At 34.6% G+C, this 13,195-nt stretch overlaps 2 protein-coding genes across 2 annotated transcripts; both read right to left on the reverse strand.

Moving 5' to 3' along the window:
* Window positions 1-1,283: 1,283 nt before the first annotated feature.
* LOC136043284 (piggyBac transposable element-derived protein 3-like) lies at window positions 1,284-2,516 on the reverse strand. The gene has a single exon (XM_065728211.1). It carries the CDS (start codon window positions 2,514-2,516, stop codon window positions 1,284-1,286), a length of 1,233 nt encoding a protein of 410 aa, XP_065584283.1.
* An 8,054-nt stretch (window positions 2,517-10,570) lies between these two features.
* LOC136043283 (piggyBac transposable element-derived protein 3-like) lies at window positions 10,571-11,803 on the reverse strand. The gene has a single exon (XM_065728210.1). The coding sequence runs from the start codon at window positions 11,801-11,803 to the stop codon at window positions 10,571-10,573; it is 1,233 nt and encodes a 410-aa protein (XP_065584282.1).
* Window positions 11,804-13,195: the final 1,392 nt, after the last annotated feature.

Consider the following 13,195-nt stretch of genomic DNA (forward strand, 5'->3'; position numbering starts at 1 on the left):
TAGTCTAATATCTTCATTTTTCCAACATACGTAGCTATTACCCTCGAAAACGAAAACTTTTGAAATAGGAAAAGAGCATTTAATCACTTTCTTTACCATGTGCAATCATAAAATATTCTAATATCTTCATTTTTCCAACATACGTAGCTATTACCCTCGAAAACTAAAACTTTTGACATAGGAAAAGAGCCTTTAATCACATTCTTTACCATGTGCAATCATAAAATAGTCTAATATCTTCACTTTTTTCAACATACATAGCTATTACCCTCGAAAACTAAAACTTTTGCCATAGAAAAAGAGCCTTTAATCACATTCTTTACCATGTGCAATCATAAAATAGTCTAATATCTTCATTTTTCCAACATACGTAGCTATTACCCTCGAAAACTAAAACTTTTGCCATAGAAAAAGAGCCTTTAATCACATTCTTTACCATGTGCAATCATAAAATAGTCTAATATCTTCATTTTTCCAACATACGTAGCTATTACCCTCGAAAACTAAAACTTTTGACATAGGAAAAGAGCCTTTAATCACATTCTTTACCATTTGCAATCATAAAATAGTCTAATATCTTCATTTTTTCAACATACGTAGCTATTACCCTCGAAAACTAAAACTTTTGCCATAGAAAAAGAGCCTTTAATCACATTCTTTACCATGTGCAATCATAAAATAGTCTAATATCTTCATTTTTCCAACATACGTAGCTATTACCCTCGAAAACTAAAACTTTTGACATAGGAAAAGAGCCTTTAATCACATTCTTTACCATTTGCAATCATAAAATAGTCTAATATCTTCATTTTTTCAACATACGTAGCTATTACCCTCGAAAACTAAAACTTTTGAAATAGGAAAAGAGCCTTCAAGCACTTTCTTTACCATGTGCAATCATAAAATAGTCTAATATCTTCATTTTTCAAACATACGTAGCTATTACCCTCGAAAACTAAAACTTTTGCCATAGAAAAAGAGCCTTTAATCACATTCTTTACCATGTGCAATCATAAAATAGTCTAATATCTTCATTTTTCCAACATACGTAGCTATTACCCTCGAAAACTAAAACTTTTGACATAGGAAAAGAGCCTTTAACCCTTGACAGGTCACTATAAGAACGAATGCCAGGAAAAATCTCCAACGCTTCCCATGTGATCTCTAGGTCAGACTATTGACAAAAAAGCTTTTGTTTGCATGATTTATTCAAAACTGTCAATTTTAGACCACGTTGTAAAAATACAACATTAGCCTCTCAAATATATAAAAAAGGGGCTCTTTCACTTGGTGTAAAAGGCTTTAAAACAATTGCTTTTGGCAGTAAGGCACAGTGGAAGGTCACATTTTTCGCTTTCAAAGGTGGTATATCCTGATTTGCACTCTTTGCAGCGGCTCTGCTTGTCAGTCTTTTTTGGCCAGTGATCAAGTCCATCAGCTTGAGCAGATATTGCCGGTCGGATTCGGTTACGACTTCGAATGGGGCTGGGACTTGCTTCGACATCTGCGGATGGTCTACCACGTTTTAGTTGGGGCATCACACGCGACGAGGCATACAACCCTGCAGCAACTTCAGACCTGAAGGTTCTCAAGATCATCGGTTCGTCTCTCCTTATTGTCAGCGCTTTGACGTCTGACCTGAAAAGAAGCCAGCTATTGCAGACTGTTGTGTCAATAAGCCACCAGAAGATTCTCATATACCATTTTCGTGTCCGAAGATGAGTTCGGCACATCTCCACCAGCATGTCCGCTAAATCTACGCCACCCATATGACGGTTGTACTCATAAACAATGACTGGCCTTGAAACTTCAACCCTGGATTTAACCTTGACGTTCCAGCGTCTGCACGTATCCTGTGGTGTTATTCCTGCATACGTCGAAGCCAAGCAAACCGTGTTGTTATCTAACCATTTCACTACAATAACGCCGGAATGAATGTCAGTCCTGTAATCTGAAGTTCCTCTCTCTCGTTTCTTCATTTCACCATCTGTGAGGAGCGGGCAGCCCTTCAGTCGTGCTTTGTTCAACGTACCAATACAAGGAAATCCTTTGATTTTGAGCAAACTCATTAGTTTCAAGCTTGAAAACCAGTTGTCAAAATAAATCTTGTAGTTCATTTTCTCTGGCAAGGTACTTATCAGACGTAAAACTATGTTGCCTCCAACTCCAAGATCTGGCTCTATGTCATCTTCACCAAGAGTGCCCTTCCCTTGATAAACTTCAAAATCATGTACAAAACCTGACACACCAGCTCTTGTGAAAACTTTTATTCCCCACTTCGTCGGCTTTTTCGGCAGATATTGTCTCAAGTTGCTTCGCCCCTTGAAAGGAATCATTTGCTCGTCAATTGAATGGTGTTCTTCGGGAGTGACTTCAAGAAACTTGGAACAGATATGACCCAGGAAAGGTCGAATCTTGTATAGCTTGTCAAATCCTTGTTCTCCAGGTTTCTTAGCTTTACTGTTGTCGTTGAAGTGAAGAAAACTTTTGATTTTATCAAATCTTTGTCGGCCCATCTTGTCGGCAATTTATGGGTATCTGGTAGCTGCTTCCCAGTGCATTCGATAATAGGGTACTCTTATCACCCCCAATAATAGAATAATGCTCATGAAAACTTTTAGCTCTTCGACAGTGAGGCAGAGGTTGCATCCCTCAGTTTGAAGTGCAAGGAGGCTACTTTGTTCAACTATCAGCTCAAGAAGTTCATCGTCAAAGAATTTTTGGAAGTATTTCAGTGGAGTCTCCAAGATGCCTGGAGCATGGCGAGGCTCTCTTTTCCAAGACAGATCGACTTTTTCTATTTCTACTTTTCTCCAGCCGAATTTTTCTTGGACTTTCAATTTCTTCTTTGATTTTCCAGTACTTGCTGTTGGTTCTGGTTGCTGTTGGTGACTGGAGGGTGGAGTTTCCGACGAGTAATCGTCACTGGGTTCAGTGTTAGCGTCCACGACATCCTTTTCCAAAAAGAAGTGGGGATTGTCCAGTAGAGGCAAATAGTCTTCATCAGGATCATCGACAAGATCTTCTGGAGACAGGAAATCTGGGTCATTGTCATCATCATCGTCGGACAAGTCTGACAACATGTCTTCTGGAATGTCAAAAATATACTTGGCGGCCTCTTCTGCATCAAATTGGCAATTTTGAGCTCGTTTTTTCAGTCTGTCGTAAGATTCTGCCATCTAGAAAGAAAACAACAATTATTTAACTTCTAAAATACAACATAGATTATTCCTATGGATTCGCTGGTCTATAATAGTAACAACCACAAGCCTAAGACAAACAATAAGTTTTGTTTATTATCGCATAAGCATTTTTGGTACACGTTATTTGTTTCACAATTTTGTGCTACGATCGTCCGATGTTGTAGTTTTACAACATGAGGAAATGTATCTTGCTACTGATCCAAATTCTTGCACACTTTGTGAATTTCAACTACAGTAATTTTAAATTGTATATATTTTTTACACATATGACATACAAGGAATCTCCCACCTTTTCATTTTATTTCCAGTTTCTGGCTTTAAAAATTGCTCACCTTTTCATTCGTTTTTCTTATCCTTTGGTTTAGTGACTAACTGCGTAGGCCAGGCGTCACACAGCAGCTCCCCGAAGGCATCAATCGACTGCCATCTTTCAGCAAAATCGAAAGATGTTGCTAAAAGCAATATTTTTTTACGGCAAGATGTCAGTCTAAGCTCAAAGAGTATAGTTTTGTTTTTTTACAACAATTGTCTCTATAGGGTTAATCACATTCTTTACCATGTGCAATCATAAAATTGTCTAATATCTTCATTTTTTCAACATACGTAGCTATTACCCTCGAAAACGAAAACTTTTGAAATAGGAAAAGAGCCTTTAATCACTTTCTTTACCATGTGCAATCATAAAATATTCTAATATCTTCATTTTTCCAACATACGTAGCTATTACCCTCGAAAACTAAAACTTTTGACATAGGAAAAGAGCCTTTAATCACATTCTTTACCATGTGCAATCATAAAATAGTCTAATATCTTCATTTTTTCAACATACGTAGCTATTACCCTCGAAAACTAAAACTTTTGACATAGGAAAAGAGCCTTTAATCACATTCTTTACCATATGCAATCATAAAATAGTCTAATATCTTCATTTTTCCAACATACGTAGCTATTACCCTCGAAAACTAAAACTTTTGACATAGGAAAAGAGCCTTTAATCACATTCTTTACCATGTGCAATCATAAAATAGTCTAATATCTTCATTTTTCCAACATACGTAGCTATTACCCTCGAAAACTAAAACTTTTGACATAGGAAAAGAGCCTTTAATCACATTCTTTACCATGTGCAATCATAAAATAGTCTAATATCTTCATTTTTCCAACATACGTAGCTATTACCCTCGAAAACTAAAACTTTTGACATAGGAAAAGAGCCTTAAATCACATTCTTTACCATTTGCAATAATAAAATAGTCTAATATCTTCATTTTTTCAACATACGTAGCTATTACCCTCGAAAACTAAAACTTTTGACGTAGGAAAAGAGCCTTTAATCACATTCTTTACCATGGGCAATCATAAAATAGTCTAATATCTTCATTTTTCCGACATACGTAGCTATTACCCTCGAAAATTAAAACTTTTGAAATAAGAAAAGAGCCTTAAATCACATTTTTTATCATGTGCAATCATAAAATATTCTAATATCTTCATTTTTCCAACATACGTAGCTATTACCCTCGAAAACTAAAACTTTTGCCATAGAAAAAGAGCCTTTAATCACATTCTTTACCATGTGCAATCATAAAATAGTCTAATATCTTCATTTTTCCAACATACGTAGCTATTACCCTCGAAAACTAAAACTTTTGACATATGAAAAGAGCCTTTAATCACATTCTTTACCATGTGAAATCATAAAATAGTCTAATATCTTCATTTTTCCAACATACGTAGCTATTACCCTCGAAAACTAAAACTTTTGACATATGAAAAGAGCCTTTAATCACATTCTTTACCATTTGCAATCATAAAATAGTCTAATATCTTCATTTTTTCAACATACTTAGCTATTACCCTCGAAAACTAAAACTTTTGCCATAGGAAAAGAGCCTTTAAGCACATTCTTTACCATTTGCAATCATAAAATAGTCTAATATCTTCATTTTTCAAACATACGTAGCTATTACCCTCGAAAACTAAAACTTTTGAAATAGGAAAAGAGCCTTTAATCACATTCTTTACCATTTGCAATCATAAAATAGTCTAATATCTTCATTTTTTCAACATACGTAGCTATTACCCTCGAAAACTAAAACTTTTGACATAGGAAAAGAGCCTTTAATCACATTCTTTACCATGTGCAATCATAAAATAGTCTAATATCTTCATTTTTCCAACATACGTAGCTATTACCCTCGAAAACGAAAACTTTTGAAATAGGAAAAGAGCCTTTAATCACATTCTTTACCATGTGTAATCATAAAATATTCTAATATCTTCATTTTTCCAACATACGTAGCTATTAGCCTCGAAAACTAAAACTTTTGACATAGGAAAAGAGCCTTTAATCACATTCTTTACCATGTGCAATCATAAAATAGTCTAATATCTTCATTTTTTCAACATACGTAGCTATTACCCTCGAAAACTAAAACTTTTGACATAGGAAAAGAGCCTTTAATCACATTCTTTACCATGTGCAATCATAAAATAGTCTAATATCTTCATTTTTCCAACATACGTAGCTATTACCCTCGAAAACGAAAACTTCTGAAATGGGAAAAGAGCCTTTAATCACTTTCTTTACCATGTGCAATCATAAAATAGTCTAATATCTTCATTTTTCCAACATACGTAGCTATTACCCTCGAAAACTAAAACTTTTGACATAGAAAAAGAGCCTTTAATCACATTCGTTACCATTTGCAATTATAAAATAGTCTAATATCTTCATTTTTTCAACATACGTAGCTATTACCCTCGAAAACTAAAACTTTTGACATAGGAAAAGAGCCTTAAATCACATTCTTTACCATTTGCAATCATAAAATAGTCTAATATCTTCATTTTTTCAACATACGTAGCTATTACCCTCGAAAACTAAAACTTTTGACATAGGAAAAGAGCCTTTAATCACATTCTTTACCATGTGCAATCATAAAATAGTCTAATATCTTCATTTTTCCAACATACGTAGCTATTACCCTCGAAAACTAAAACTTTTGCCATAGGAAAAGAGCCTTTAAGCACATTCTTTACCATGTGCAATCATAAAATAGTGTAAGATCTTCATTTTTCCAACATACGTAGCTATTACCCTCGAAAACTAAAACTTTTGAAATAGGAAAAGAGCCTTGAATCACATTCTTTACCATTTGCAATCATAAAATAGTCTAATATCTTCATTTTTTCAACATACGTAGCTATTACCCTCGAAAACTAAAACTTTTGACATAGTAAAAGAGCCTTTAATCACATTCTTTACCATTTGCAATCATAAAATTGTCTAATATCTTCATTTTTTCAACATACGTAGCTATTACCCTCGAAAACTAAAACTTTTGAAATAGGAAAAGAGCCTTTAATCACTTTCTTTACCATGTGCAATCATAAAATAGTCTAATATCTTCATTTTTCCAACATACGTAGCTATTACCCTCGAAAACTAAAACTTTTGACATATGAAAAGAGCCTTTAATCACATTCTTTACCATTTGCAATCATAAAATAGTCTAATATCTTCATTTTTCAACATACGTAGCTATTACCCTCGAAAACTAAAACTTTTGACATAGGAAAAGAGCCTTTAATCACATTCTTTACCATTTGCAATCATAAAATAGTCTATTATCTTCATTTTTTCAACATACGTAGCTATTACCCTCGAAAACTAAAACTTTTGAAATAGGAAAAGAGCCTTTAAGCACTTTCTTTACCATGTGCAATCATAAAATAGTCTAATATCTTCATTTTTCCAACATACGTAGCTATTACCCTCGAAAACTAAAACTTTTGACATAGGAAAAGAGCCTTTAATCACATTCTTTACCATGTGCAATCATAAAATAGTCTAATATCTTCATTTTTTCAACATACGTAGCTATTACCCTCGAAAACTAAAACTTTTAACATAGGAAAAGAGCCTTTAATCACATTCTTTACCATTTGCAATCATAAAATAGTCTAATATCTTCATTTTTTCAACATACGTAGCTATTACCCTCGAAAACTAAAACTTTTGAAATAGGAAAAGAGCCTTTAAGCACATTCTTTACCATGTGCAATCATAAAATAGTCTAATATCTTCATTTTTTCAACATACGTAGCTATTACCCTCGAAAACTAAAACTTTTGAAATAGGAAAAGAGCCTTTAAGCACTTTCTTTACCATGTGCAATCATAAAATAGTCTAATATCTTCATTTTTCCAACATACGTAGCTATTACCCTCGAAAACTAAAACTTTTGACATAGGAAAAGAGCCTTTAATCACATTCTTTACCATGTGCAATCATAAAATAGTCTAATATCTTCATTTTTTAACATACGTAGCTATTACCCTCGAAAACTAAAACTTTTGACATAGGAAAAGAGCCTTTAATCACATTCTTTACCATGTGCAATCATAAAATAGTCTAATATCTTCATTTTTCCAACATACGTAGCTATTACCCTCGAAAACTAAAACTTTTGAAATAGGAAAAGAGCCTTTAATCACATTCTTTACCATGTGCAATCATAAAATATTCTAATATCTTCATTTTTCCAACATACGTAGCTATTACCCTCGAAAACTAAAACTTTTGACATAGGAAAAGAGCCTTTAATCACATTCTTTACCATATGTAATCATAAAATAGTCTAATATCTTCATTTTTTCAACATACATAGCTATTACCCTCGAAAACGAAAACTTTTGACATAGAAAAAGAGCCTTTAATCACATTCTTTACCATTTGCAATCATAAAATAGTCTAATATCTTCATTTTTTCAACATACGTAGCTATTACCCTCGAAAACTAAAACTTTTGACATAGGAAAAGAGCCTTTAATCACATTCTTTACCATTTGCAATCATAAAATAGTCTAATATCTTCATTTTTCAAACATACGTAGCTATTACCCTCGAAAACTAAAACTTTTGAAATAGGAAAAGAGCCTTTAATCACATTCTTTACCATTTGCAATCATAAAATAGTCTAATATCTTCATTTTTTCAACATACGTAGCTATTACCCTCGAAAACTAAAACTTTTGACATAGGAAAAGAGCCTTTAATCACATTCTTTACCATGGGCAATCATAAAATAGTCTAATATCTTCATTTTTCCAACATACGTAGCTATTACCCTCGAAAACTAAAACTTTTGAAATAGGAAAAGAGCCTTAAATCACATTTTTTATCATGTGCAATCATAAAATATTCTAATATCTTCATTTTTCCAACATACGTAGCTATTACCCTCGAAAACTAAAACTTTTGCCATAGGAAAAGAGCCTTTAATCACATTCTTTACCATGTGCAATCATAAAATAGTCTAATATCTTCATTTTTCCAACATACGTAGCTATTACCCTCGAAAACTAAAACTTTTGCCATAGGAAAAGAGCCTTAAATCACATTTTTTATCATGTGCACTTCATTTTTCCAACATACGTAGCTATTACCCTCGAAAACTAAAACTTTTGACATAGGAAAAGAGCCTTTAATCACATTCTTTACCATTTGCAATCATAAAATAGTCTAATATCTTCATTTTTTCAACATACGTAGCTATTACCCTCGAAAACTAAAACTTTTGACATAGGAAAAGAGCCTTTAATCACATTCTTTACCATGGGCAATCATAAAATAGTCTAATATCTTCATTTTTCCAACATACGTAGCTATTACCCTCGAAAACTAAAACTTTTGAAATAGGAAAAGAGCCTTTAAATCACATTCTTTACCATGTGCAATCATAAAATAGTCTAATATCTTCATTTTTCCAACATACGTAGCTATTACCCTCGAAAACTAAAACTTTTGCCATAGGAAAAGAGCCTTTAATCACATTCTTTACCATGTGCAATCATAAAATAGTCTAATATCTTCATTTTTCCAACATACGTAGCTATTACCCTCGAAAACTAAAACTTTTGCCATAGGAAAAGAGCCTTTAAGCACATTCTTTACCATGTGCAATCATAAAATAGTCTAATATCTTCATTTTTCCAACATACGTAGCTATTACCCTCGAAAACTAAAACTTTTGAAATAGGAAAAGAGCCTTTAATCACATTCTTTACCATTTGCAATCATAAAATAGTCTAATATCTTCATTTTTCCAACATACGTAGCTATTACCCTCGAAAACTAAAACTTTTGAAATAGGAAAAGAGCCTTTAATCACATTCTTTACCATTGCAATCATAAAATAGTCTAATATCTTCATTTTTCCAACATACGTAGCTATTACCCTCGAAAACTAAAACTTTTGAAATAGGAAAAGAGCCTTTAATCACATTCTTTACCATGTGCAATCATAAAATAGTCTAATATCTTCATTTTTCCAACATACGTAGCTATTACCCTCGAAAACTAAAACTTTTGACATAGGAAAAGAGCCTTTAATCACATTCTTTACCATGTGCAATCATAAAATAGTCTAATATCTTCATTTTTCCAACATACGTAGCTATTACCCTCGAAAAAAACTTTTGAAATAGGAAAAGAGCCTTTAATCACATTCTTTACCATGTGCAATCATAAAACAGTCTAATATCTTCATTTTTCCAACATACGTAGCTATTACCCTCGAAAACTAAAACTTTTGACATAGGAAAAGAGCCTTTAATCACATTCTTTACCATTTGCAATCATAAAATAGTCTAATATCTTCATTTTTTCAACATACGTAGCTATTACCCTCGAAAACTAAAACTTTTGCCATAGAAAAAGAGCCTTTAATCACATTCTTTACCATGTGCAATCATAAAATAGTCTAATATCTTCATTTTTCCAACATACGTAGCTATTACCCTCGAAAACTAAAACTTTTGCCATAGGAAAAGAGCCTTTAATCACATTCTTTACCATGTGCAATCATAAAATAGTCTAATATCTTCATTTTTCCAACATACGTAGCTATTACCCTCGAAAACTAAAACTTTTGACATAGGAAAAGAGCCTTTAATCACATTCTTTACCATGTGCAATCATAAAATAGTCTAATATCTTCATTTTTACAACATACGTAGCTATTACCCTCGAAAACTAAAACTTTTGCCATAGAAAAAGAGCCTTTAATCACATTCTTTACCATGTGCAATCATAAAATAGTCTAATATCTTCATTTTTCCAACATACGTAGCTATTACCCTCGAAAACTAAAACTTTTGACATAGGAAAAGAGCCTTTAACCCTTGACAGGTCACTATAAGAACGAATGCCAGGAAAAATCTCCAACGCTTCCCATGTGATCTCTAGGTCAGACTATTGACAAAAAAGCTTTTGTTTGCATGATTTATTCAAAACTGTCAATTTTAGACCACGTTGTAAAAATACAACATTAGCCTCTCAAATATATAAAAAAGGGGCTCTTTCACTTGGTGTAAAAGGCTTTAAAACAATTGCTTTTGGCAGTAAGGCACAGTGGAAGGTCACATTTTTCGCATTCAAAGGTGGTATATCCTGATTTGCACTCTTTGCAGCGGCTCTGCTTGTCAGTCTTTTTTGGCCAGTGATCAAGTCCATCAGCTTGAGCAGATATTGCCGGTCGGATTCGGTTACGACTTCGAATGGGGCTGGGACTTGCTTCGACATCTGCGGATGGTCTACCACGTTTTAGTTGGGGCATCACACGCGCCGAGGCATACAACCCTGCAGCAACTTCAGACCTGAAGGTTCTCAAGATCATCGGTTCGTCTCTCCTTATTGTCAGCGCTTTGACGTCTGACCTGAAAAGAAGCCAGCTATTGCAGACTGTTGTGTCAATAAGCCACCAGAAGATTCTCATATACCATTTTCGTGTCCGAAGATGAGTTCGGCACATCTCCACCAGCATGTCCGCTAAATCTACGCCACCCATATGACGGTTGTACTCATAAACAATGGCTGGCCTTGAAACTTCAACCCTGGATTTATCCTTGACGTTCCAGCGTCTGCACGTATCCTGTGGTGTTATTCCTGCATACGTCGAAGCCAAGCAAACCGTGTTGTTATCTAACCATTTCACTACAATAACGCCGGAATGAATGTCAGTCCTGTAATCTGAAGTTCCTCTCTCTCGTTTCTTCATTTCACCATCTGTGAGGAGCGGGCAGCCCTTCAGTCGTGCTTTGTTCAACGTACCAATACAAGGAAATCCTTTGATTTTGAGCAAACTCATTAGTTTCAAGCTTGAAAACCAGTTGTCAAAATAAATCTTGTAGTTCATTTTCTCTGGCAAGGTACTTATCAGACGTAAAACTATGTTGCCTCCAACTCCAAGATCTGGCTCTATGTCATCTTCACCAAGAGTGCCCTTCCCTTGATAAACTTCAAAATCATGTACAAAACCTGACACACCAGCTCTTGTGAAAACTTTTATTCCCCACTTCGTCGGCTTTTTCGGCAGATATTGTCTCAAGTTGCTTCGCCCCTTGAAAGGAATCATTTGCTCGTCAATTGAATGGTGTTCTTCGGGAGTGACTTCAAGAAACTTGGAACAGATATGACCCAGGAAAGGTCGAATCTTGTATAGCTTGTCAAATCCTTGTTCTCCAGGTTTCTTAGCTTTACTGTTGTCGTTGAAGTGAAGAAAACTTTTGATTTTATCAAATCTTTGTCGGCCCATCTTGTCGGCAATTTATGGGTATCTGGTAGCTGCTTCCCAGTGCATTCGATAATAGGGTACTCTTATCACCCCCAATAATAGAATAATGCTCATGAAAACTTTTAGCTCTTCGACAGTGAGGCAGAGGTTGCATCCCTCAGTTTGAAGTGCAAGGAGGCTACTTTGTTCAACTATCAGCTCAAGAAGTTCATCGTCAAAGAATTTTTGGAAGTATTTCAGTGGAGTCTCCAAGATGCCTGGAGCATGGCGAGGCTCTCCTTTCCAAGACAGATCGACTTTTTCTATTTCTACTTTTCTCCAGCCGAATTTTTCTTGGACTTTCAATTTCTTCTTTGATTTTCCAGTACTTGCTGTTGGTTCTGGTTGCTGTTGGTGACTGGAGGGTGGAGTTTCCGACGAGTAATCGTCACTGGGTTCAGTGTTAGCGTCCACGACATCCTTTTCCAAAAAGAAGTGGGGATTGTCCAGTAGAGGCAAATAGTCTTCATCAGGATCATCGACAAGATCTTCTGGAGACAGGAAATCTGGGTCATTGTCATCATCATCGTCGGACAAGTCTGACAACATGTCTTCTGGAATGTCAAAAATATACTTGGCGGCCTCTTCTGCATCAAATTGGCAATTTTGAGCTCGTTTTTTCAGTCTGTCGTAAGATTCTGCCATCTAGAAAGAAAACAACAATTATTTAACTTCTAAAATACAACATAGATTATTCCTATGGATTCGCTGGTCTATAATAGTAACAACCACAAGCCTAAGACAAACAATAAGTTTTGTTTATTATCGCATAAGCATTTTTGGTACACGTTATTTGTTTCACAATTTTGTGCTACGATCGTCCGATGTTGTAGTTTTACAACATGAGGAAATGTATCTTGCTACTGATCCAAATTCTTGCACACTTTGTGAATTTCAACTACAGTAATTTTAAATTGTATATATTTTTTACACATATGACATACAAGGAATCTCCCACCTTTTCATTTTATTTCCAGTTTCTGGCTTTAAAAATTGCTCACCTTTTCATTCGTTTTTCTTATCCTTTGGTTTAGTGACTAACTGCGTAGGCCAGGCGTCACACAGCAGCTCCCCGAAGGCATCAATCGACTGCCATCTTTCAGCAAAATCGAAAGATGTTGCTAAAAGCAATATTTTTTTACGGCAAGATGTCAGTCTAAGCTCAAAGAGTATAGTTTTGTTTTTTTACAACAATTGTCTCTATAGGGTTAATCACATTCTTTACCATGTGCAATCATAAAATTGTCTAATATCTTCATTTTTTCAACATACGTAGCTATTACCCTCGAAAACGAAAACTTTTGAAATAGGAAAAGAGCCTTTAATCACTTTCTTTACCATGTGCAATCATAAAATATTCTAATATCTTCATTT

The sequence above is a fragment of the Artemia franciscana genome, unplaced genomic scaffold (assembly GCF_032884065.1).
Source record: "Artemia franciscana unplaced genomic scaffold, ASM3288406v1 Scaffold_4375, whole genome shotgun sequence".
Classification (NCBI taxonomy): Eukaryota; Metazoa; Arthropoda; class Branchiopoda; order Anostraca; family Artemiidae; genus Artemia; species Artemia franciscana.

Coding starts and splice junctions, on each gene's coding strand:
- LOC136043283 (XM_065728210.1), bottom strand. CDS start 11,803: ATGGGCCGACAAAGATTTGATAAAATCAAAAGTTTTCTTCACTTCAAC.
- LOC136043284 (XM_065728211.1), bottom strand. CDS start 2,516: ATGGGCCGACAAAGATTTGATAAAATCAAAAGTTTTCTTCACTTCAAC.